This window comes from Cinclus cinclus, chromosome 1 (genome assembly GCF_963662255.1).
Source record: "Cinclus cinclus chromosome 1, bCinCin1.1, whole genome shotgun sequence".
NCBI classification, from domain to species: domain Eukaryota; kingdom Metazoa; phylum Chordata; class Aves; order Passeriformes; family Cinclidae; genus Cinclus; species Cinclus cinclus.
In genome coordinates, this window is record NC_085046.1 from 100,476,162 (window position 1) to 100,499,732 (window position 23,571).

The following is a 23,571-nucleotide window of genomic DNA, read 5'->3' on the forward strand; positions in this document are numbered from 1 at the left end:
GCAATACAAACAATTAATGAAAATATGGGGCATGTGTCACTCTATGCTGTAACAGACAAGATTTTGCATGTAGTAACTGAAAGAAACATGATTTCTGGAAAATTTTTATCTACCTGAAACAACTTGGGTGGTTCTCTCCATTGTGTTCAGTGTGGCATTCTTGGGCTAGCAGAAGTACCTTGGGTGGTTGGTGGTCTCCATTGTCTAAGTGTGCCTTGACTGACTTGTTCAAACACCATTGTCTGAGATGTCCACACCAAGATGAATTCTTGGGAGCCACTTTTATTGCTTGATTTGCTTTTAACTGCAGTGTTATAAAAGTCAGAATGCTTTCCATCTTTAAGGACTGCATCATTTGTCACTTGATGCAGTTGTAGGTGCATCCTCCCTTCTGAGAATGTTTCTGCTTCAACCAGTTTTGTTGTTTGGTTGGTTTAGAGATGCCCAAGGCATATTGTATGTATATTCTGGGTGTAAGAAGAGCAGGTGTATTTAATAAGGTAGATGACTGCTAAAATATAGCAAATGGCTACCATTATAGTGAAAAAATAGCTAAAAAATATTTTTTGTCTTCTTTTTCATATTTTCTCTAATTTTCTGAAGTTTTAATGTAAGAATGATACCTGCTGCTGATAAGGACACGAGCAAATGCCACGTGTATATGTTGGGAAGTTTGAGTTGAGACATTTCCAGTTGTCTCTAAGTGTCAGGTGCCTTTTTATTGAAGAGTATTAAGACATTGCTGGTTTTTTTGATCAATTTGGTTCTATTTTGGGCTTTTCTCAAAAGATGCTGATGCATTTTGTTGGTAGCAAAGGACAAGCCAAGCTTTTTGAAATAGAGCAGTGTCAGAAAAGTGATCTCTTCCTTGACATCCCACACACCAATAGTTATTAGTAAAGGAGTATCAAACAGAATGCTATTTTCTGGAAAAGCAATGAGACCACCGTTCCTAGTGCGCATCAAGTTAATGAAGACCTCTTCGACTGATGTTTTCTTTATTTTCCAGTGAATATTGATTCTTTGTTAATGTTTTATCACCCAGAACCCAGTAACCTCCAAAGTCATGATATTTGCTGATTTCACAGGCAGTAGATCACAAATTTCTTAAATATTTGCAGCAAATAAGCATAAAGGAACTTTCTTGTTACCCTCCATTAAATGCCTCTCTGGTGAAATGTGTCATAGAGGCCTATAAATGTAAGACTATAAATACATACTCCTAGAAAGTTCTGAGCCTGAGAACATCAAGCAGCAGGGGCCTTTTTATGTGGCTTCATACAGTGCATTTAGTTCATTTGCTGCTTACATGGTTTGGCTTAGGTGTATGTGCACTCCTGTAGCTCCATCTCCCTGCCTGGTTTCCTGACAAATGTAGTCACACAGCCTGGGTGAACAGGCTCTGAAAACACAGTTAGATTTGGAATCAAAACACTATAAATGGGGGGAAACTAAGAATTAGTTGGTTTTGCAGTGTTTAGCTATATGTAGTATTTGGTATTGCCTTTGGCAGATATTCTTGTTTGAAAACTCACTGCGTCAATATTAAGTCAAGATTTTAAGGAATCTGAAAACACCAAATTATTTCTCTCTCTTTCCCACTGTGGGCCAGGCTGATTTCAGGTAGCTCTGTCTCATAGCTTCCTGGAAAACATTTCAGTAAATTCTATCACATTTCTCTTCTGTAGAAACCTTTGCCCCTAAAGATTTTTGCAGCTGATCACCATCAGAGAAAGATCTTTTTAGCAGTTGTTTATGAAAACTCATCTGAATTCCCTAGAAGTCATCAATAAATATAGAATTGTTTTCAGTGATGTACTGTAGTTGGCTTTTTAAAGTAGATTTGCTACACCATTTTTCAGACTTCTTGAAAGATGATCTCAGTCAGCCCTTAGATCACATATGTGACATTGCCAAGTAATATCTCTCTGCCATGAATTTGATGAGAACAGGTTTTTCTCCCTTCCATGATACAAGGCTTGATCCTGCGGCAAGCACGGCGCCCTGACCAAGTGTAGCAAGGTACTTATGCACAGGAAGGAGCTGAAATGGAATGTATGAGCTGGGCAGACCCGTGCATGAACCAAACCCCCTGACTCTGGTGTTAGTGGTGAGCATCTGCGCAAATACCGAAGTGTGAGAATGCCCAGAAGACCTTGGGCACAAGTGTTAGCCAGTAGTGCAGGAAGAGGAAAGAGAACATTGCCCTCAGAAAAAAATGGTAACTTTCTCTCCTTATTTTACTTCTAGGTCCTACTTAGACATGTATAAGGTGATAATATTTAGTTACCTCTTCTGGTTTGTGCTTACCATAATCTTCATCACGGGAACCACAAGGATCAGCATATTCTGCATGGGCTACTTGGTGGCCTGCTTCTATTTCCTTCTCTTTGGTGGAGACCTGCTGCTGAAGCCCATTAGGAGCATTCTGCGTTACTGGGACTGGCTGATTGCCTACAACGTCTTTGTGATCACCATGAAGAACATCCTGTCGGTAGGGAGCTGCTGCCTTCGTTGAATGGCCATTAAAAATCCTTTTTTGGGACCATAGCCTGCAAGCACAAAGTAGTCTGCAGTTCAATTCAGCATTGCTAAGGATTGGCAGTGCATATCCATCACAGGAAAATGTGTGCCTTTGTGCTCAGTCAGGCTCTGTGAAAGCTCACAAGCTACTTTCAAAGGGCCAGGTTCTGGTTTCTTTGCCTAGTGAATTCTCTCCTTAGAAGTCTCATGAAAATCTCAGTGAAGTGAAAAATGAGTAAGAAGTGCAAAATTAGTCATACTGTTGATAAGTAGTGCACATTTAATTAGATAATTTATTTAAATAAAGTATTTTCAAACCTAGTATGAGATAAAGTCATGTGATGTGATGTAAAGTAATCAGTGAAGTTGACTACAAGGTTACAAATTCCATTCCTGTTTCCTTTAGAACTAGTGTGAAATTCAGGTGGAAACAGATATATTTGATAATTAAATGCCAAAATAGCCTGCAAAATATTAAAGATTTTTTTGCATTAATTAACTCCTTTGTATGTATTCTTGCACTGGCACTGACAGGTGATTAAGACAGGCCAGTAATTTCAATCTTTTTGAAAGATAAATTTAGATTTATTCCTGGCAATTGCTGTTTAGCTTTGAACATTTTTAGTGCTGGACTGCAAAGAACAGACATTTTTTCTTTTTACATTTATTTAAGTCACTATGCTGTAATAAAATTGATTTATGAGTGGCTTGAATTTGCAAATGTTCTAAATGCTGGCATATGTGCTTCATTTTATGCTTGGTAATTTGGTGGAGCTACATGTATTTTAGGCTTGTTCATGTATGTTTGCAAGATTAAGTCAGTAATTTATAAAAGCTGGTTGTTGTCACATCACATGTCAGATGTGTCCCTACCTGTGCAAAGACACAAACCCACACACCTCCTGTCTCACTAATAATCAAAAAAACAAGTTCTGTCTAAGACTAGTTTGTGTGTCACTAGTAAAGCCACTCTTTCTTCCAAGATCTTTTAGTAATGAGAATAATTTGCCTGCCCTTGGCTGTATTGTTTCTCATGTAATGTAAAAAGATTCAATTTTTCTAATCTTTATTTCTGCTATGTCTTGTTATGTGACACTGCCCTTTTACTTTGCAGATAGGAGCATGTGGCTACATTGAATCATTAATTGAGAATAGTTGCTGGGTGATTCAGGCATTTAGCCTGGCTTGTACAGTTAAAGGCTACCATATTCGTAAGTATAGCTTATTTTTCTCCATAATTTTCTATAAATAAAGAATCATCTTAAAATTTTCCACCATATTTAAGTTGTACCTTCCCTTGATATACCACCTTTTGAAAAATCTTGGTCCTATATTGATTAGCAACACAGAATATTGAAAATATTTCACAGGAACAAGGGAGACATATACAGAGCAAACTACCACCATCCCCATATATCCACCCAAGATCACAGATTAATCACATTTTCCCATATATGCAATTGATGTGGTACTCTAGTTCACTGTACAACTTGAGCTAAAAGGTCATCTCTGTCCATCACTGCATGGACAGGGCACCTTTTCCCAGCTGCATTCCCCGTGTGCTGTGTGGACTCCCACTTCTCCCTGTGTACCAGGGTTCAGTGGTTCAAAGGGTAAACCAGTTCAGCTCACTGAAATGTCATGGGAGTGGTAATTTTTCTGAATGTGTAGTGAGTTTAGCCATTTTTTTCCCTGTGATTATTCTCATGTGGTGATAAAAGGAATGGAGTAGATAATATCTGTGGATGGAGGTGAGAGAAGGGATGAATGACAAAGTATAGAGAGCAAAACCCTTCACATCCCAGTGAGCTATTAATTTGTCTCCTCTTTGTCCTGACAACCTCGATTAACTGTATGAAACCTGCAGGTTTTTTAGTAGTTTTTGCATTTGTTTTTTTTTCCCCCTGAATTTAAAGAGCTGTTTCATCCTAGTGAATCTGCAGCAAAATTCTGAATTCCTGTTGTCATAATTGATCCTAATAGGTAAGTGTGGAATAAGGGAAAAGAAAGTAAATATGAAGATGCAAAGTCACAGGATAAAAAGTACCTAGGAATTCTTGTGTTATCCAAAACTTTTTGGGCAGCAGTAGAAACTTAGACACAGGTTTTCCACCCCACCCCCTGGGTTTGGGCACAGCAGGCTTTGAAGCTCTTGTAGTTTGACCTTCCAGAGCTATTAGATTGGCTTGCTTTCTTGAAAAGCCAGCTTCGAGCCAGAGCCTGTCCCTTGAGTCCTTCTACTGCCTTCTGTAGGGTAGCATAGGCCATGTAGTTTATAGTCCAGCTCCACAAAACCCAGTTTTAATTTTTTAATATCCCCAGGAGAGCTGTCTTACAGAGAATAAAGAAAGAAAGAAATAGCCCAAGCCAAAATCTAGAGGTGGGAGGAATGGGATTTCCTCTCTGCCTGTCTCCTCCTACCTCAAAGGAAGCAGTTTTGTGGTTTCAAGTATTTCTTCTCTTATGCAATGGAAAGGAACGTTGAGCTGAGTTGTGGAGAGGAAAAATAAAAATATTAGATGGTGGCAGTCAAAAAGTCATTTTGACAAAAATAAACCACTTATTTCTCCTGTTGATAGTGTTCTTAATTAAAAAATTAGAGGAAAAAGTCACTTTGAAGAGAAGAAAAAAATTATATACGACATTTTAGGAAAAACTGAAATCAAATAATTCAGTGTAACAAAAATTACGCCTTTTCCATTCTTTGATTTCAAGTACTTACTAAAGTGGAGTGCATTTATATGCAAATGGTTCACTTCTGATTAATTGCTACTTGTCATGGGACATCACATTGTTGGAAGCTTTTTGATTTACTGCAAAAGAAATTGCAGTATACCTCAAATGGAAATGCATGACAGTTTTCTTTAGAAAAATCTAAAATAATTCAAATAATTTTAAAGTTTAGGATTTTGATTAAACATTATGAAAGAATTCCTAACACTGATGGTGTCTTTTTCCAGCAACAAGCAATCTGGATTGTAAACTGCCCAGTGGAGAAGCAGGAATCATTTGGGACAGTATATGTTTCGCTTTCCTGTTGCTGCAAAGAAGAGTCTTCATGAGTTACTACTTCCTTCACGTGGTTGCAGATATAAAAGCTTCTCAGATATTAGCATCAAGGTAACAGAAAATTTAAAAGAAATTAATTTAGACAGATCAAAGCTCTCATGGGAGCAGTGCCTATTTACCGTTTACCATAGGTAGCACCAAAACAGTCCTTTAACACTGATTTAAACAATCTATGCCAAATTCATAATTGCAAACCCAACTTCGACACAAAAAAACAAATTAATTGAGAATCTAATAGAAATTAAACCTTAAATCTTGAGGTTAAATCTTATTTAAATTAAATCTTTCTACTAAATGCCATCTGCTGCTCCTGTTAAGAGCTCTGAAATTATGTTGCAGCACTCTCTCAACATTGATGTGCATGGGAGAAAGTGCCAGAGTTTCTAAGTCTTGGAAAGAAAATATTGTGCTCTCAAAGCCTGTTTGAGTCAATTGTCCTTAGAAATCCTGTCTCAAGAAATGCCGCAGGAGGAGGAAGACAGGAAAGTTCTTACGTCTGGCTTGGGAAGAAAGGGGAACACTCTTGGGAAATATCACATCACTGAACACTGACTAGGTTTGGCAAGAAAGTGTTACCCTTGTTGGGCCTGTTATACCACAAGCATTCACTCATAGCCATCACTAGCACAAATATTCTTTTGGTTTATAATATGAAGGCAGATGAGGAATGAAATACTGGTTTTAATTTCCATAAAATTTCTAAGAAATTACCTTTGTTAATATTAGATTAAATGAATTTTGCCTTTTTTTGCCCCTCAAAAGACATACAGACATTGATTTCTGACTGTGTTTCAGGACAACATTTGTCTTGCATGCAATGAAAGGAAGTAGTTTTTATCTTCTTCCAGGGATCATCTTAAGAAGGGGACGTGTTTAGCTCCCTATACTGAACAAAATTCAGCACTGTAAAGGAAGCTAACGAAAGACCTACACCTCCACCCCACATTGCATTAGGCTTTTGTTCTAGGGTGAATTTCAGTGCTGATACCCAATTATGCTGGACGTGGCCTTTTTGAACCTCTTTTGGTGTGCTGGGTTCAGTGAGAACAGCATAAAACAAAATCATGAGTATCAAAATACATTCTGTATAGAGAAATGTGCATCCGGAATGAAAAAAAATTAAAGTCTAAAATTACTTTTCTTACTGAATCCCTGACAAAAGAAAGGCTTTAGATCTAGGCTACTTCTCTGAGAGAGTCTTTAAGGCTATTAAGAGCCTTCAAGAATTCATGTGTGTATTAGGGACAATGGCCATAACATTCAAATCAATGAACTGATTACTTTTCTAATGTAATGGGGTGAAAAGCCATATCCTTTTGGCACACCAGTAACATGCTCAAGGGTTTGTATTGTCAGATTGAAAGCACCATAATTTTCAGAGGATAAAATGAAACTGAATCTATGTTCACCATGGCCATGGATAAAGCTGGACCTTGCTTACAACTCCCAGGAGGTGAGGCAGGTGATTATAGTGCTGAAATGACTATAAGGAGATCCTGGGGGTGTGCAAGAAATCCTTCATCAGTCTTGAACCTGCTTGTGTTCTGTGTTTTGAGGACTGGAAACTGAAATTCTTGAGCAGCTGCTACAGCAGCATGCAGGCTGAGTAGGGTTCACAGCATTTGGCCCCAGATCTTGAAATGATTGTCTGTAAAGATGTTACTATTTTAGAGTTTTACTCTTTTAAATCCTGTTTCTTTCAGCCCCTGGGTTAGTTTTGTTTGATGCAGATAAGGTCATGTATAGAGGGAACATAGAGTTATCTGTGATTAGTTGCCATAAGGACAACTTAGAAACTTTTAATATGTCCTTTACTTTTTTCTTTTCCTCTGTGCCATTTGTGATGTAGGGGTGCTGAGCTTTTTCAGGCTACAATTGTCAAGGCTGTAAAGGCAAGAATTGAAGAGGAAAAAAAATCAATGGATCAACTGAAAAGACAGTATGTATTTAATGTATTTAATGTGTATATATATTTCTATGCATATGTATGTACATATTTAACTGATTGCTGGTATTTATCTAACACTTTCTTTGGTAGATATACTGGCTTCCAGTGTTTTTCCAGCACTTTCTTTTATAGAAATGCTTTACCGTTATTAGAATTTTGTTCTGTATATCTGTTATCTGTATTCCTGGAAAAATTTGCTGCATGACTGCTCTTTCTGTTTTGTTTGTGGTTCCTCCTGTAGTGTTTAACTGTAAAATATATGTTTACCTTCACTGAAAATATTTGCATTCAGTTTAAGTGGCCTAGAGATCCTTTCTCTTTATACAGCATATAAGTCACTTTGGTTTCCCTTGCATGCAGCCAGCGTGCTTGTTTGGTGACTGCAGAAAGCTTTCAAAGCTCCCTCACTGTGATGCGTGCTAAAAATGCTTCCTAACCAAGTGTCAAAGCCCACTCATGACAGCTTCTTCCACCCTACGTAATGGAAGAATCATCAAAAGATTGCAGGGACCGTATTTTTTACCTATATAGAATCACAGAATCATAGAATTGTTTGAGTTGGAAGGGAAAATCTAGAAGTCACCTAGTTCAACCCCCATGTAATGAGCAAGGACATCTTCAAAGAGACTGATTTGCTCAGAGCCCCATTCAGCATGACCTTGAATGTGTCTGGGGATGGAGCATCCACCACCTCTCTGGGAAACCTACTCCAGGTTTTGCCACTCTTACTGTAAAAGCTTTTTCCTTATAGCCAGTCTAAAGCAATCCTCCTTCAGTTTAAAACCATTGCCCATTGTCCTCACAGCAGACCCTGCAAAAAAGTTTGGCCTTATCTTTCCTATAAGTTGTCTCCAAGTACTGAAAGGCCAAAATAAGATCTCTCCAGAGCCTTTTCTTCAGGCTGAACAACCCTAATTGTCTCAACCTCTCTTATAGGAGAGGTGCTCCATCCTCTAATTACCTTTCTGACCTTCCTCTGGACTCTCTCCAACAGGTCTATGTCCTTCCTGTGCTGGGCACCCCAGAGCTGGATGCAGCTCTGTGGGTGGGTTCTCATCAGAGCAAAGGGGCAGAATCCCCTCCCTCACCCTCCTGCCTATGCTGGTTTGGATTCAGCCTAGAACACAGTTGGGTTCCTGGGCTGGGAGTGCTCATTGAGGCTTATGTCCAGCCTCTCATCCCTCAGCACTCTCAAGTCATCCTTGGCAGGGCTGCTCTCAATCCATTTCATCCCCCAGCCTGTGTTGATACCAGGAGTTGCTCTGACTCAGGTGCAGCACCTTGAATTTGGTCTTACTCAGCTTCATGAGGTTCTTGTACACCAACTTCTTGAGTTTGTCCAGATGCCTCTGAAACACATCCCATCCTTCAGCTGTGCCAATGGCACCACACAGCTGGGTGTCATCTGCCAACTTGCTGAGGGTACACTTGATCCCACTTCATCCCCAGACATTAAAAATAGCACTGGATCCCCAAGGGACACCACTTGTCACTGGTGTCCATTAAGACAAATTATTTTAAAGGCGAAGAATGAGTACAAACAGTGCAGGAACAACCAAGTCACTGGTTCTGAGTGGCAAGTTTCAGGAAAAGCACTGCATTAGTAGAAGTCCAGTGCTTCATTTGGTGTGTTGTAACTCCTGACAATGATTCTGTCAATTTTAAATGATAATAAGATACTTCAGTGGGAGTAGAAAAGCAGTCATGATAGCAGGAAACCCAGCTCTCCCTGACCACAGAGTGAACATCGATGCTTTGTTCTTCCAGCCAGCCCCTTCAGAGAAATGTAACTCCTTCTATTTAAGGGCAAGACTAACAACAGTGTGGTGCAATGTTTCCCTTAGATGTGGTGCAGAGTATGTGTGTGTGTGTGTCTGTGTATGCACATGTTTAACACTTTTTTCCCAGGGTGAATGAAGGCATAAATCTAATAAGATTCTTACTTTTGCTAGAATGGATCGCATCAAAGCCAGACAGCAAAAATATAAGAAGGGTAAAGAGAGGATGCTAAGCATGAACCAGGAGTCCTCAGAGGGGCCAGAGATTCGGAAGGTTTCTGAAGAAGATGATGAAGGTACCATTGGCTACTCCTGTACCATATTTGCAGTTGAGTGCTAAGGATCTGATAGACCTGCTAGTTGGACAACTGCTAAATTGTCTTGAAAACTGCCAGCATGTAACAACATTTTTAGCTGAGTATCAGTTTCAGGCTCAATTCAGCCAAAAAAAATCTGTGTTATGTACTATAACTAGGTTTAGAGAAAATGGTTTGCTTTGAGGATACTTTTGGTTAACTTCAGCCTGTTGGCAAAGAGCTGAAAAGAGTCAGAGGTTTGTTTTGATAAAAGTCATTATCTATAAACTACAGTTTTACAGATAGGGAGCACCAACATTTTTCCAAGCAATGTTTTCTGGATGCTGTTCTGGACTTTTTTCAGTCACTGAAATGTTTGTGTTCTTTTAAATGTTATTTAAAATCATGGGGACAGATAAAATCATACATACCTAGTGCCACATTTCCAGCATTGACCTGGGATCAGCACTTACTGGATTTAAAAAATTTTGGAGCATGAAATGTAAGGGGATTTGAGAGGACGGACAGTTTTTTCCTCTTTAAATTACAGTCAACTGTGACAATATGTTTTAAAACACAAACCCCAACTTTTTAGCTGTTTTAGAGTGGAATGCTATTTTAATTAATGCATAAACCAGAGTATATCTGCTTAGTGGTCATGGTTTTGAATTATTTTAATATTAAATGTACTCAGTAGACTTGAGATCTGATGTATTCATGAAATTTTAGTTCTTTTGAGAGAAATTAAAAATTATTAATCAGTGTAAGAAATATGTTTCTCATTTTGTAAAATTAATATTTGAACATATTTTATTTTAGGAGATGCAGACAAAGAGAAAGCCAAGGGCAAAAAAAAGCTGTGGTGGCGGCCTTGGGTTGATCATGCTTCCAGTAGGTTTTCTCAATCCTCTTACAAATATGTGGATTTAACCCTTATATCCTTGACCAGAATGAAGGCATTCCCATAGCCTGTTTGTTTTATGCCTGATTTTGTGATTGTGACTTGATAGAAGGCTTGGGTTTTTTTCAAAAATTTATTTCTACTTTCCAATCTTCAAAGAATTTAATTATATTTTGAACTTCTGTGTGTTAGAAGCATAGCTAGCTCATGATACTTTGAGCATTCTTAGAAAAATATCAAATCAGATAAACATGTGCTGAAAAGAATCTGTATTGATCTCAAAAGTTTCAACTCCCTGGTACTGCAGAGCTCAATATATTGAAAAATGTGAATGTGAAAGTTTGCCAATGCATTCTAAGATTAGTCATAATTTCTTTTTCATATACACATATCATACATCCTTTTTGTGGTTCATCAGTCATTTTTGTATCAGCTGTAGACATCTGAGTAAGGCAGGAAGATTACTCCCAGAACTGGGGTGTGTAGAGCTCAGCTCCATCTCTCTAATGACACTGATGCATTGATGCCAGTTGTTTTGCTATTTCCAAGTTTTTGTGTTTACTCAAGAACAAAAATATGTCTAGCCTTGTGCACAATAAATTATTAGCCTGTGTCACTCATATAATTGGTACATTGTGATATTTTAATTTGGTTGTAGTCCATCCCAGTCATAGGATAAGAGTTCTTTGCTATGTTGTGGATTAGTAGAACAGGAAAGCTGAGTAGGCTGCAATCTCAGATCAGATGTCCTTCAATTGGATGTTTGTTGATTGAAATCAGACATGAGCTATTTAGTAACCTCTGAAGATGTGAAAAAAAAAAATTAATGTAGGGCACTGGTCAGAGTTAAATCACAGAAACACAAAATCACAGAATGTGCTGAGTTGACAGGGACCCATCAGGATCAGTCCAGCTTCTGACCTTACACAGGACCATCCCAAAGAATCACATCACATGCCTGCGAGCATTGTCCAAATGTTTCTTGAACTCTGACAGGCTTGGTACTCTGATCACTTCTCTGGGGAGCCTGTTCCAGTGCCCAGTCACTCTCTGCATTAAAAACTTCTTCCTGATATTCAACCTAAACCATCCCCAACTCTTCTTCATGCCATTAAAAATATGAATGGTCATTTAGTTTAAGAGCTACTCTAAGTCACAATTTCACACATCTACATACTGTTTCATTTACCTATGTCTATTTATTTATAACTTCAGCAGGCATATATTTGCCAGCAGTGTTTACCAGAACATGGTATCTATTTCTATCAAGTCACAAGTAAATGTGCCTCTATTTTTGTTTTTCTAAAGGGCACACTGCCACTTTAGAGAGACCTATCCTTTTCAAAGCCTTATGAAAATAAAATTCTTGTCCCATAATTTCGTTAGAACAATGACAGAACAGATAAAATCTATGATTTGTGAGTTTTTTTCTATAGAATTTCAAGCTGTGGTGATTTTGAAGGAATGGGATATGGTCTCTTGTTTATTCACCACTGTTGTAGTAAGAAGAATTGCACAGAGAGATATTAACTTTGGCTTTTACTTATTTCATCCTCATTATTTAATGTTCTTAGGTGGCAAGTTGCATTTTGGTGTTTAAATATTGAGCATTCTTGAAATTATTTACTGCAATAATGCAAAATCTTGTGGGAAACATCACGGACCCTGACACTATAACCAGTGGTTGCCTGCCATGTGGCTTGCATCCACACTCAGTGAAACATGGCACTGACAGTGGGTGTTCACAGGCATGCACACTGATATTGCCCACTCATTCTTTTTAGAACACCACTGTAACTGCAGCATTCTGCAGCATGTGGCTCTCCGTCTCAGTAAATGGGTTTGTGGGTGTATATATGCATGCACTGAAGTCACTCAATCTTGAAGTTTTTAATTTATATTTTTATTGTGATTTTTTATATCACTTGCTATAATTTTATTGTGCGGAAAGATACCTCATTTTGTGTATCATAGCAATTAAAACAGTCATGAATTTGGGTCTGAGTAAAACAGATAAAAAGCATCAAGGAGGATTTCCTCATTGATAGTCATTCACAATCTCCCTTGCAGGGAGGTGTGGTTCCTCCTGTGCTTGTGGATTATTTTTGAAGTCCCACAAAGATCAGCAGGAGTTAGGACCACATGCTTAGATTCTCCTGGGTCACACAGTTGAATTTGATGTAGTGCAAAAGATGGTGGCTGCAGCTGTCCTGGGGAGCTCTTTCCTTCTGGGCACAAGCAGATGATGAGATCATGGTTTCTCCTGCATGGCTCCTCTTCTGCCTCCTCCATCTCATCCCACAAGAAAGGCCTGCATGTCCCTTTTCTCAGTAGGAGGAAGCCACATTTTGCAGTCCAAGAGGGGTCTCTCAAGTCAAGTCTGGCCATGAATTGTATTACCAATAAAATTTGGTCTCTTCAGGAAGCTTTGTAGATAACTGACACACCACTTGCTCCATTTTGATGTGTGCAAGAATGCATTATTGCTATTCAATCATACCTCTCCCTTGAGCTCTAAAAGGAATGTAACTGCTACATTGGAGTGTCCCCTCAGATACACTTGAACCTAAAAATTTTGTTGGTGGATTTATTTGCTTCCAGATCAGGCATTCCAAGCCTGACTGAGTGCTACTCTGAGCCTTTACAGAGCTGCACTGCCTTAGAAGTTTTCCCTAATGTCAAACCTTACCCAGCTGATCTTCTGCGTTGGCAATTTCTGTTGCTGACTACAAGATCCCTTTTTATGAAACAAAACTGTCTCTTAAAATACATTAATCTCTTCAACACATTTTAAATGGACCTTCTTGGAAGGCTCAGCACCAAAAAATTAATTTGTTTTATCCAGGAAATTTCCAAACTTTCTTTCCACCTCAGTGCAACAATTAGAACACCTGAAGCGGACTCTCTGTCCCTCTGCAGGGCATTCATTGATGCTAAAAATCATAAGTTGGCACATGAGGAACAAAATTCCCTCTGCGAGGGAGTTTTAGATGGCAAAGCTATGATCCAAATTTCACAGCCTTACCCTGAGGTTTGTAAGTAGTTATATGTGGTTGTCTGTGCACACAGGATCTGTGTAGAATTCAAGGTATGATTGAATTACAGCAACTATTACTTTTCCAGAGACCTGTAATGATGGATAGATATAATTTTATATATATATATATATATATTGCTCCATATATCCAGATTTTGTATATTTTCATCTAACTGTTCCTTCAAATATTTCAGCTTAAATGTGATTTTTATTTTTCTCTTGCTCATTACCTTATTTTTATTTCTTTTGTTTCCCTTGTTTGTTCATGTAGGCCTGTTGCCATCTGAGAAATAAAAACATTACTTCTGTTCAAGGATATAAGGCCTAGCTTAATCACTGTGTACCTATGCTGTATCAAGGTTTCAGAATCTTTCTGAATCCATGGGCAAAAAACTGAAATTCATTTGCAATCATGTTAATAGAATCCAAGTGATTTGTTTTAACCAAGCCAAGGTTTTCCATTACTTCATCAAACTAGTATCATCCCATTGCCTAGTTTAAAGGATTGCTTCAGTATTTTAAAGAGAAATTCTGTATTTTTTGTCCAGTGGTACTGTTCATGTAAGTTTATTTACTTACCTGCTGGGCTTTTTTTACTCCCTCAAATAATCATAAGTCCCCACTAAATTTAGACTTAATTGTCATTTTTCTCTAAAAATGTAACCTTGTAAATTGATAAACTTCAATCCTTTTCCGTACATTTTCTGCCTTTAGGGATGCTTTCCTTAGCACTTGTATAGTTCTTATTCATACCCAAAGTACTGTAGACCAACATCAAATAAATGGCCTGAGACTTTCATCTCTTGCTTCTTCTCTGTTTTCACCTCTCCTGGTTATAAATTTTTAAATGACTGGCTACCTATTCATAGGTCTTGGGGGAGTTGAGAATAGAACTTTTCAGAAAAGTAAGAAAATATTTTGTTTCACTTAGTGGTCAGAAGTGGAAATTATTATTTGTTTGAGACGGATAGTGAAGAGGAAGAAGAAGAGGAAAAAAAAGAAGAGGAAGAGCCTCGAAAAAAATCTGCATTTCAGGTACATTATGGTAATTTGCTATCTCATTAACATCGGGAAAAAAAATGTATGTTTCTTGTGACGCAGGCATGTATATTAAAGCTGCCAATAGTCCTGAAAAATATTGGAAAATTAAATTTCTTGCCAATTTAAAATGTAAGTTTGCCTTATGCTTTAAGCATTGCAAAATCCTTATCTAAACTATACTAGAGTCATATCTTCATTCACTTATGCCTGAAGATAACAAAAATGTAAAAATCAAAGGTTAAGAACACAAGTTTTACTGTTTTTCTGCATTGCAATAAAGACAGTTGAGGGAGACTACATCCATTTATTTTCTTTCATTTTTGGGGCAGTGTATATTTAGTGCCAGACTGTGCTGATGTAGGAGGATATTGTAATGTTAAAAGGGTATCTGAGGTTTCCTGTCTGGTTTCCTCCATGTGGACTAGTTGGTGTTAGACAGTACCAGATACTGAATGCAGTGGCTTCAATGAAGAACATGGGTGAAGAACTGAGTGAAATACTCCTACATCTAGGAATGCTTTTGCTTTTATAAGATTAAATTTTCCCTGGTGGAAGAATTTTTTGGAAATGCTGCAGAAATTTTTCAGGTCTGTAATTCCAAAAGCTTAATCAAAGAAGCAGCTTTTTCCAGCTGAGTATTCCCATCCAGATGCAACCTCACATCACTGCAGAATTAGCGCAGTGCAGAACATTCAACCCAAGGAAGAGCAAGAAACTGCCTTCATGATTTTCTGTTCCCTAAGCCAAAAACGTTCAAACAAAGCTTCCCAGACAACATTACTGAATTACATGAAGAAATGGTTTATTTAACTCTTTAATAAAACGTGCCTTTGTGCCTTTTATATATTAACACCACCTTACATTGCCAGCTGGTTGCATTTGTTAAACTGTATGCATGGTAATGGCATGAAAAAGAATATCTGACCTTAATAAGTGCAAAACCACTCTGGGTCAAAAGAATGTGATATGTATGTTTTGTTTTCTAGTACTGCAGTATTTTTTAATAAAATATATTTTGCATTTAACTTGCCTTGGACCATAGAAATGGCTCATGACTTTCCAGGTCATTTTTCTTGCTGGTGTTCTTGCAGCTACAGAGGAAAGTTTGGATTATTGTTTCTGCTGATTTTTTAAAAATTGGTGACAGCATTTTGTTCAGATGTGCTGGTGCCAAGCACTGAGTTAAAGAGTTCCAAACTTGAGGTTAGAAATTAACAAGTTTTTTTTTCATTCATGCTGGGATTTGGGTTTTTTGTTCATCTCAGTCCTGAAACTATTTGTTTAAGGATGGAAGATTGTTCATTATTTCAAAATTTGGTCAGATGTTATGGATAAGTGGCCTGTTCTGCAGTATGAGCAATATGAAGATGCTGGATGGCTTTATATAAGCATTGATTTATATAAAACAGAAATTTGGTTTTCTTCATGAAAGGCTTTTTCATCCTATGGTCATCATACTCTTTTCACCTTCCATCATCATGCATAAGGTCTTAGTAAAAATACTAGCCAAGTGAACTTTGTTGTAGATTCTGTTGAAGAAATTTTTTGAATGTAGAATCTTTCTTTTAGTGCAGATTATGTGCAGTAGTCCCTTCAAGGGTTAACTTGGAGATTTTAAATATTAGAGAATGCATGCAGTTAAGAGTCATATTATTGAAATTTTAATGTGAACAACATAAGCTATCTTTTTCTCATATTGAAGTTTATGAATGTAAATTTGTTCTTAGTATTCTAGTTACAGTAATTAAAGAGATCCTTTTTATTAATATTTTCTGCTTTTCTACTAACTACTCTTGCTTTGTCCTTCTTTATAGAGAGCTATTGGAAAATTTGCTTCAGCCATTTTAGCCTTGCCAAAGTCTATCATTAAACTACCCAAAACTATTCTTCAGTATTTAATCAAAGCAGCAAAGGTACTTAATATTTTGCAAATGCTTAGTATGTGACCCACCCCATAGTTCCTGATGTAGTGTATGTGTACCTCTGTCCTCCTCTGCATTTTTCCTCTTACATGAATTAATTTTAAAAAATTATGACAGCTAAAGTATCATTCTTCGTAAATGCAATGCATTTCATAATTTTGAAGTGGTCAAATCACAAGAAAAATGGTCTTTTTAAAATTTTTTTCTACATGCAACTCCAGGGGGAAAATGCAGAGCCAAATTCTTATTTTCTTTTGATACTGATTTACAAGATGGTCACATCCAGTTGCGTGTATCTTATGGACACAGTGGTAATTTATCTTAGAAGGCTGGTGGAAAGTTTGCCAAACACACATTCTGCTCAAAACCCCTTTTTAGCTCTCTACTCTTCTGGCCTTTATCATCACAAAAAAAAGATTTATGGATCTTCTCTCTTGCCCTGATTGAATGCATTTAGGATTTCCTAACTTTGGGCACTGTGTATATGTGTATATGCATCATGACTTCTGTAAGGAGTGAATGTTACAGATTGAGAGTACCAGCTCCAAAGCCTAAAAGATACTAAATTGGAAGTTGGTGCAGTGGTAGAAATGTAAACTAATATGCACCCATTATGCTGTTAAAATACTCCTGCTTATCATAGGTAATTACATTAAATTTATAATTAAAATTCCCTTTATTAATTCTCCTTTTCTACCCCTTCCAAGTCTGCCTTTTAGCTCTAATTTCTTCACTCACACTATAATTGTGGCTAGTGTACACTTTCACAGTTAAATGACAACAGAAGGTATTGGCAATTTCTGACTTCCAGTAAAGTAATATGGTGTTAGCTCATTTAAGTACGACCATTCCCCCAGATCACCTTCATTAGAAAACACCTGTTACAAAGCAAAGGGAAACCAGGGCCTCTGATCCCACACATTTTCTCATGTCGTGCTTGTTTTGAACAACTCAGACATATAAAAATAAATCACGAGATTTGGAAGGTCTTCTTTTCAACAGTAACAAAATAATTTCTTCTCTTTGGCTGTATACATTTACAAACCAAAACAAAGTATTTTTCCCTTTTAAATTAATTGGATGTATTTTAATAGTTTTAAAAGAATACTTTGAATATTCCAAAGTGATTTGGAAAATTCTAAAACTATAAATAAACCAAATAGAAATTTTGGCATTCTGTCCTGTAAGGGGCAATTCCAGCTTCACTGAGATACACGTGTGTTGTTGTTATTACCTGCATGTTTGTGCTGTGAACTAGTTAGACCTGTTTTGTTAGTGTGCTTTTTCAACCTCTTGGCTTCATCTGTGTGCTTTCCTGCCCTGTCTCTGTTAGCAGTCTGTGCTGCTTAGAAATAGAAGACAACTGAAGATAGTTATCATTTTTCAATGAAAACATTTAAATGAGCAAAAGAGCACCTTTCACATGAAAAGTTACTTTAGTTTCTGTTATTGACATATATTTTATCACATAGGGATAAAAGATTTGAGTTTTTATCCTTTTTTCCTGTGATCTTCCTTCAGAGCTGAAGCAGAGCTATTTAAAAAGTTACTTTTCAGTGACTTTTTTCCTTTTTTTTTTTTTTTACCCCCACTGCTATATAATTTATAAATATTTTGAGCCAATTCTGTGTTTCACAGAGTCACACAGGTCAACAGACTGTTGATCTGAGTGAGTACTGTGAGCAAGATTTTGTCCCATAAAATATCCTGGATAAATAGGTAAGTATTGCTGTCTTCATTTTACAACTGGAAAAACAGTAGTAGAAGCATTCATAAGTGACTTATCTGAAACAACAAAGAAAGGCATTGTTAAAATCAGGAAGCAATGTGAGGAATTCCTGACTGGCAGTTTTGGGACTGTGAATAGATAACAAATCTGTAAACATTACACTGGGACATACAGAGGGGGAAAAATATCTAAGCTGTGAAAAATACAGTTACCTGTAAAGGGCTATCTCTACATATTTTGATCTTTTAATTCATGGATTGCAGCACTTTCTCTAAAAGTTTTCTTTGCTCTGCATTCTGCCTGTAAAATAATAAAGTAGATATACAGAGTTGAGAGATTCAGAGAAGGTGGCCCACATGCACAAAAAGGTATTAATTCCAGAAGTTCAGAGCATGAGTTTTTGTGGGTTCTAATGAAACTTGGGTTACCCACAGTATTTCCACATTTGTTTTTACACTTATAAAAACAGTATACGAAAACTCAGCAGATCTACAGGGGAGGTGTTTGATTTGGGATTAAACATATTTCCTTGCCCCCACAGGTCTGCATGTATTTACTCAAACTATATAGTTCTGCTTGTGGCTTATTCTATGGCTTACTTTTAGAACATGAGGAACCTTGATATAATTGAGGTTTTTTCCTTCCAGTTTGTCTATCAAGCCTGGATAACTGACCCTAAAACAGCTCTACGACAGAGGCGAAAAGAGAAGAAAAGTTTTGGGAAAGAGAAGAGAAGGCGAAAAGGATCTGGGGATGGTAGGTAACCTTTTCCATTCTAAAAACCACAATATTAACTATTAGAATTATTAGGAACAACTGCCTGTTGTTCCTGGTCGTGAAAGGCAAATGAGGTTTAGAGGACAAGTGCCCTCAGTGCTGGCTAGGAACTGAAAAAATGAGTTAACTTTGACTGGCAGTCCTTCCCTGCATCAGCCCGTGGCAAGGTCAGCCATGTTCTTCTGTTCTGCATAGCACACTGAGAGAGGTGAAGGGGAAGATGGGATATAGGTATTTTCCATGAAGTTGCAAGAAATGCCCAGAACTTCTGGTAAGTAGGAAGATTCAGAGCATTTCAGAAACCATCAGCTATGAGAACATTTGTGGGAGTGCTTGCAATAGGAAATTGTAAAGACATAACTTTATAAAGCAAATAACTTGTTACTTAACAGCATTTCTTCAAAATATAGGAGTGTAAATTCCAGGTGTTTCGCCATAATCAGGCAGAGAGAGGACATTATCCTTTCACTCTCTCATCTCCTAAAAAGGTTTATCTTTTTGTCCAGTCATTTCTAGAGTTTATCAAAGTCACTCTTTCCAATGGCAAGGTCATGTGCATTCCCAGGGAAAGGTGTTGAAGAACTATTTCATGAGGGAGCCCCCAAACAGCTGTAGTTTAAGTGAAGCTGTAAAAAAAAAAAAAAAATTTAAAAAAAATCAGTGAAATAGACACATATTATTTATTTTGGCCATATTTTCTATATTGTTCCCTAAAGAAGCTTGAGTCGATATATGAAGAAGATAAAGAAAGGTTTTTCACTTTCCATGTTGCAGTCACTGAGAACCCCAAATATCCACAACCCCTTAAATTCAGTGGACAGCAAAAAGAAAACATACAAATATTGATTGGGCTTTGCTGACAGTGTAAAATAATTTTTACCTCTGAGAAATCCACCAGTTTATAGGTGGTTGATATGTCTTGAACTTTTTCTCCATGTTTTAGCTAGAAAATAGAAATTCAAAAGCTTTTCTGGTCAGTATAGACGTGGAAAAGAGGGCCCCATACAGCAAGCAGCAAGACACTCCCTTTCTTTGGCATCTTCACCTGTAAGAAAGAAGGAGCTGTATAATTTGGCTTCTGACACTGAAACTGTAGCTGCAGTTATGCATTAGATAGAAGGAGGATCACATTTTTGCCCTTCAGTTCTGCCTGTGAATCTACAAGACTCTTCTGCTACAGGCCTAAATAAACACATGTGGTGGTGTCAAAAGAACTCTGCTGCTTTGTGTCAGCCTGAAGGTCCCACTCAATTCCTTCAGGTTTGGTGGGACAGAGGCAGGAGAAGATCAGAGCACCCTGCTCAGGCACAGGAGATGAAGACATGCATCTCCTTATGCAGGAGGTGAAGAAATCAACTCAAGTGTGAGTCAACAGAAGGTGGGACAGCTGAGTGTGGCTGAGGAGTGACTGAGAAAGTGTCTGGGTTTACACCAACAGATGCTCTCACTCAGCAGCCTATCTAGTAGAAAACATCACTGCAAATTACAAGGGAGGGATGGTCATCTATGAGCAAACACCTTTACTGACAGGGTTGTCCGTTCACTTGAGTGCTTTGGAAATGGAAATGTGCTTTCTGTTATGGGGGTAGGTGAGGAACCAGTCACTACCTGTTAGTAACTGCAGCTTTTTCTAGCTAGAATGGCATTTACACCAGAACTTCTGTAGGTGTAACACTCACTGGTTTTTTCATTGCTTGCAGGAGGTGGCAATGATGCGGACTGTGAGGACAGTGAAGAGGAACCTGTCAAAAAGAAATCTGATGGACCAGGTATGAAGGCAGAGGGTTTCTCTGCAGTTAAAATGCAGTTGTGACCAGTGGCCTGTCACAGAGGCAGCATTACAATGATCCACTCTGATGCAGTAAGAGCTTCCTAGCTGTCAGATTTTCTATTGCAAGATTTACAAGCCTTGAGCATAGGAACTTCTAGTTCTGGGCTATTAGCTACTGTACTCACTTTCTAAATACATTAGAAATTACACCTGCCAGCTCAGACTTGATCACTGCTGTGTATTTTACTTATAGAGGAACTTAAGCTAAGATTCCAGACCTGATTGCACACTGCCCTGTGTTAAAATCTCCATTGATTTTGAGAGTGTTTTAGCAATGTTAGTATAATGCTTTTCTTGGTACTTAACCATTCAGCAAGGCACAGTAATCACCACTAAAAAATTATATGTTCCTGATCTTACATGCTCTCATTCAAAATCAGATTTAGGGCAGTTCTGTACAACAGAAGAAATGACAGAATTTTTCAGGATCTTTTCCACACTCAAATTTTTCCTACAAAAAGATATAATAGATCATAAATCCAAGCTTGGTTCTTGGTTTCTAACTGGAGTAAAAGAAGAAAACACACTCTCCTCTTAAGTCAGTCTTCATCATGGCTTACCTGGAGTGAGACTTTATCATCAAAAGCTACTTTTCTTCTCTATATAAAATTGTTTCCCACAGTTCTGGTTAGAATTGTGTCCCTGAGTGACTTACAGGGTAGAGAGGCTAAAAGGATGTGGGAGATACCATTTCTATCTCATGAGAGCAGCGGTCTCAGAGATATGAGCTGTATTACTGTGAGAATGGGGGATGGGGAGGTTGGTGGGTTTTTTATTTGTTACTTATTTTAACAATCTAGTTATCTGTCTTAAAACACTGAAGTGAATCACACAAATGCATCTCTAGAGATGTACTGTTGGTGCTGAACAGGAGTTAGGGGGAAAAGATGGAGGTTTATAATTAATTTATATTGGAAATAAATTTAAAGTGCTTTATATTTCTGTTGAAATACTTTGGCTGCTCCTAGGTAAAATTTGTTACAGAAGATGCCTATAAAAATTAGTCAGTAGTTGGTAATAAGTCATTGGTATTATTAGCAACCTTAGATTGAATCCTATCTCACACTCTCAGGCAGAGAGAAACTTTCTCTGCACAAAGTAAGTATTTTTTCCCTTTTTGAAGATGTTTAGATGGAATTGAGCCTCAAAAGATTTTTTTTTTTAATTTTGAAGAACAGCAAAGGTGCCAGAACAGCTACAGTGTCATTAAAAATGTATGCCAAGACACCTCCAACCCAGAGAGAAAAATGACCTTTCAGATAAGACTGGAAGCACTTGGCACCATGGTGAGACTATGCCAGGCCAGTGGTGGTCAATAATAAAAATAATTTTAACCTGAGAGCAGTGACTTCTCCTGAAGTCAGTAGCAGAAGTTACATATCGGAGAGTAAGACTGTGGGTTAAAAAAAGAATATATGCTATATATTTTTGTGTATGTGTGATGTTCACTTTTCACCTACTCATAATATTATCTGGAATTCAAGGTAATGAATTCCAAGGTAATGAATGATCCTTGAAGCAGAAACAGCTTGAAGACCTGCAAATGAATTAATAAAATTTAAGTGGATAGCTCATAAAAAAATCTCCAATTCTAAATTACATTAAAAAGTCCTGAAAAAAGGGGAAAATTTTTATTGAAATAATTATATGACCTAGTGAAGGGTGCTAAATGCTCTTATGCTCAGTGCTAGCAGAGCAGTTCCGTGGCATTGCTCAAGTAAATGGGACATACTGCTACTTCAGCACCCACTCTCAAGGAAAGTACCACTAATGATTTTTTCCCATAGTTTCTCTCCACATAAATGTACATAAAACAACTCTGCCTTTACAGGGTAATTCTTCACTTTATTATAGCTTTCCTTTTCCAGTCTTTGTAAGGAGCTGTGCACTCATTCTGCAGAGATTTGCTTGCCATCTTGTGGTACAGCTAAGAAGTGAGGTTGTTGAGAGCATCATGCATGGCAGATTATTGACAGATTTCTATTATTTCTTAGGCTGCTTAATCGAAAATCTGTCTTTACACTCAGTCCTCTGGGTTTTGGAACCTAGCAGGGACAACAAGCTCTGGAACTGGCTATTGGAATGAATTTTTTTAGTATTTCATAGATTCATGGAATCTGTGAATAGGAATCATGAAATATAATGGCTTTTGTTGGAAGGGATCTTAAAGATCATCATGGTTCCAACCCTCTAGCCATGGGCAGGGACACCTTCTGCTAGACCAAATTGTTCAGAGCCCCATCCAGCCTGGCCTTGAACTATATGAGGACTCCAGTGTGGTGTTTATGTTTGTGAGTGGATAAAAAATAAGTTGAAAGTGCTGCTTTTTGGATGAGAAATACCATTATTAATGCCAAATGAGCTACTGAAATGTGAAATTAACTTGAGACAGATGTGTTGAGCAAAATAAAGCTACTATTGTTGGTATACACCCTTATTCATGGAAAGTGTATTGTTTTACCAAAATGGTGCAAAAATAAAGTTTTATAAGTTATTATTTGTCCTAGTTGTGCTTGTTGAGATCATTGGTGGCTCAGTGCAGCCTACTTAGATAAACAGAGGCTTTGAAAACAGTAAATGCAGAGAAGTGTGATTCCAAGTGATGTGAGGTTGGATTCAAAGACTGCTTAGGCAGTTTAGGCTTTAAAATCCAGCTTAGCAACACTCAAGCACAAAAGGCAAAGTTTGTGCAGAGAGAAACACAAGCAATTCAACACAG

At 37.6% G+C, this 23,571-nt stretch overlaps 1 protein-coding gene across 1 annotated transcript in view; it reads left to right on the forward strand.

The window, feature by feature from the left end:
- Positions 1–23,571, forward strand: part of PIEZO2 (piezo type mechanosensitive ion channel component 2) — a 283,163-nt gene that overhangs the window by 229,663 nt on the left and 29,929 nt on the right. Inside the window, exons 28-37 of the mRNA XM_062500913.1 lie at positions 2,251–2,494; positions 3,638–3,734; positions 5,484–5,643; positions 7,442–7,531; positions 9,493–9,614; positions 10,434–10,505; positions 14,484–14,587; positions 16,408–16,506; positions 18,892–19,000; positions 20,722–20,790. Of these exons, the coding sequence (XP_062356897.1) occupies positions 2,251–2,494; positions 3,638–3,734; positions 5,484–5,643; positions 7,442–7,531; positions 9,493–9,614; positions 10,434–10,505; positions 14,484–14,587; positions 16,408–16,506; positions 18,892–19,000; positions 20,722–20,790 (1,166 nt within the window). The remainder of the gene's footprint in view (positions 1–2,250; positions 2,495–3,637; positions 3,735–5,483; positions 5,644–7,441; positions 7,532–9,492; positions 9,615–10,433; positions 10,506–14,483; positions 14,588–16,407; positions 16,507–18,891; positions 19,001–20,721; positions 20,791–23,571) is intronic.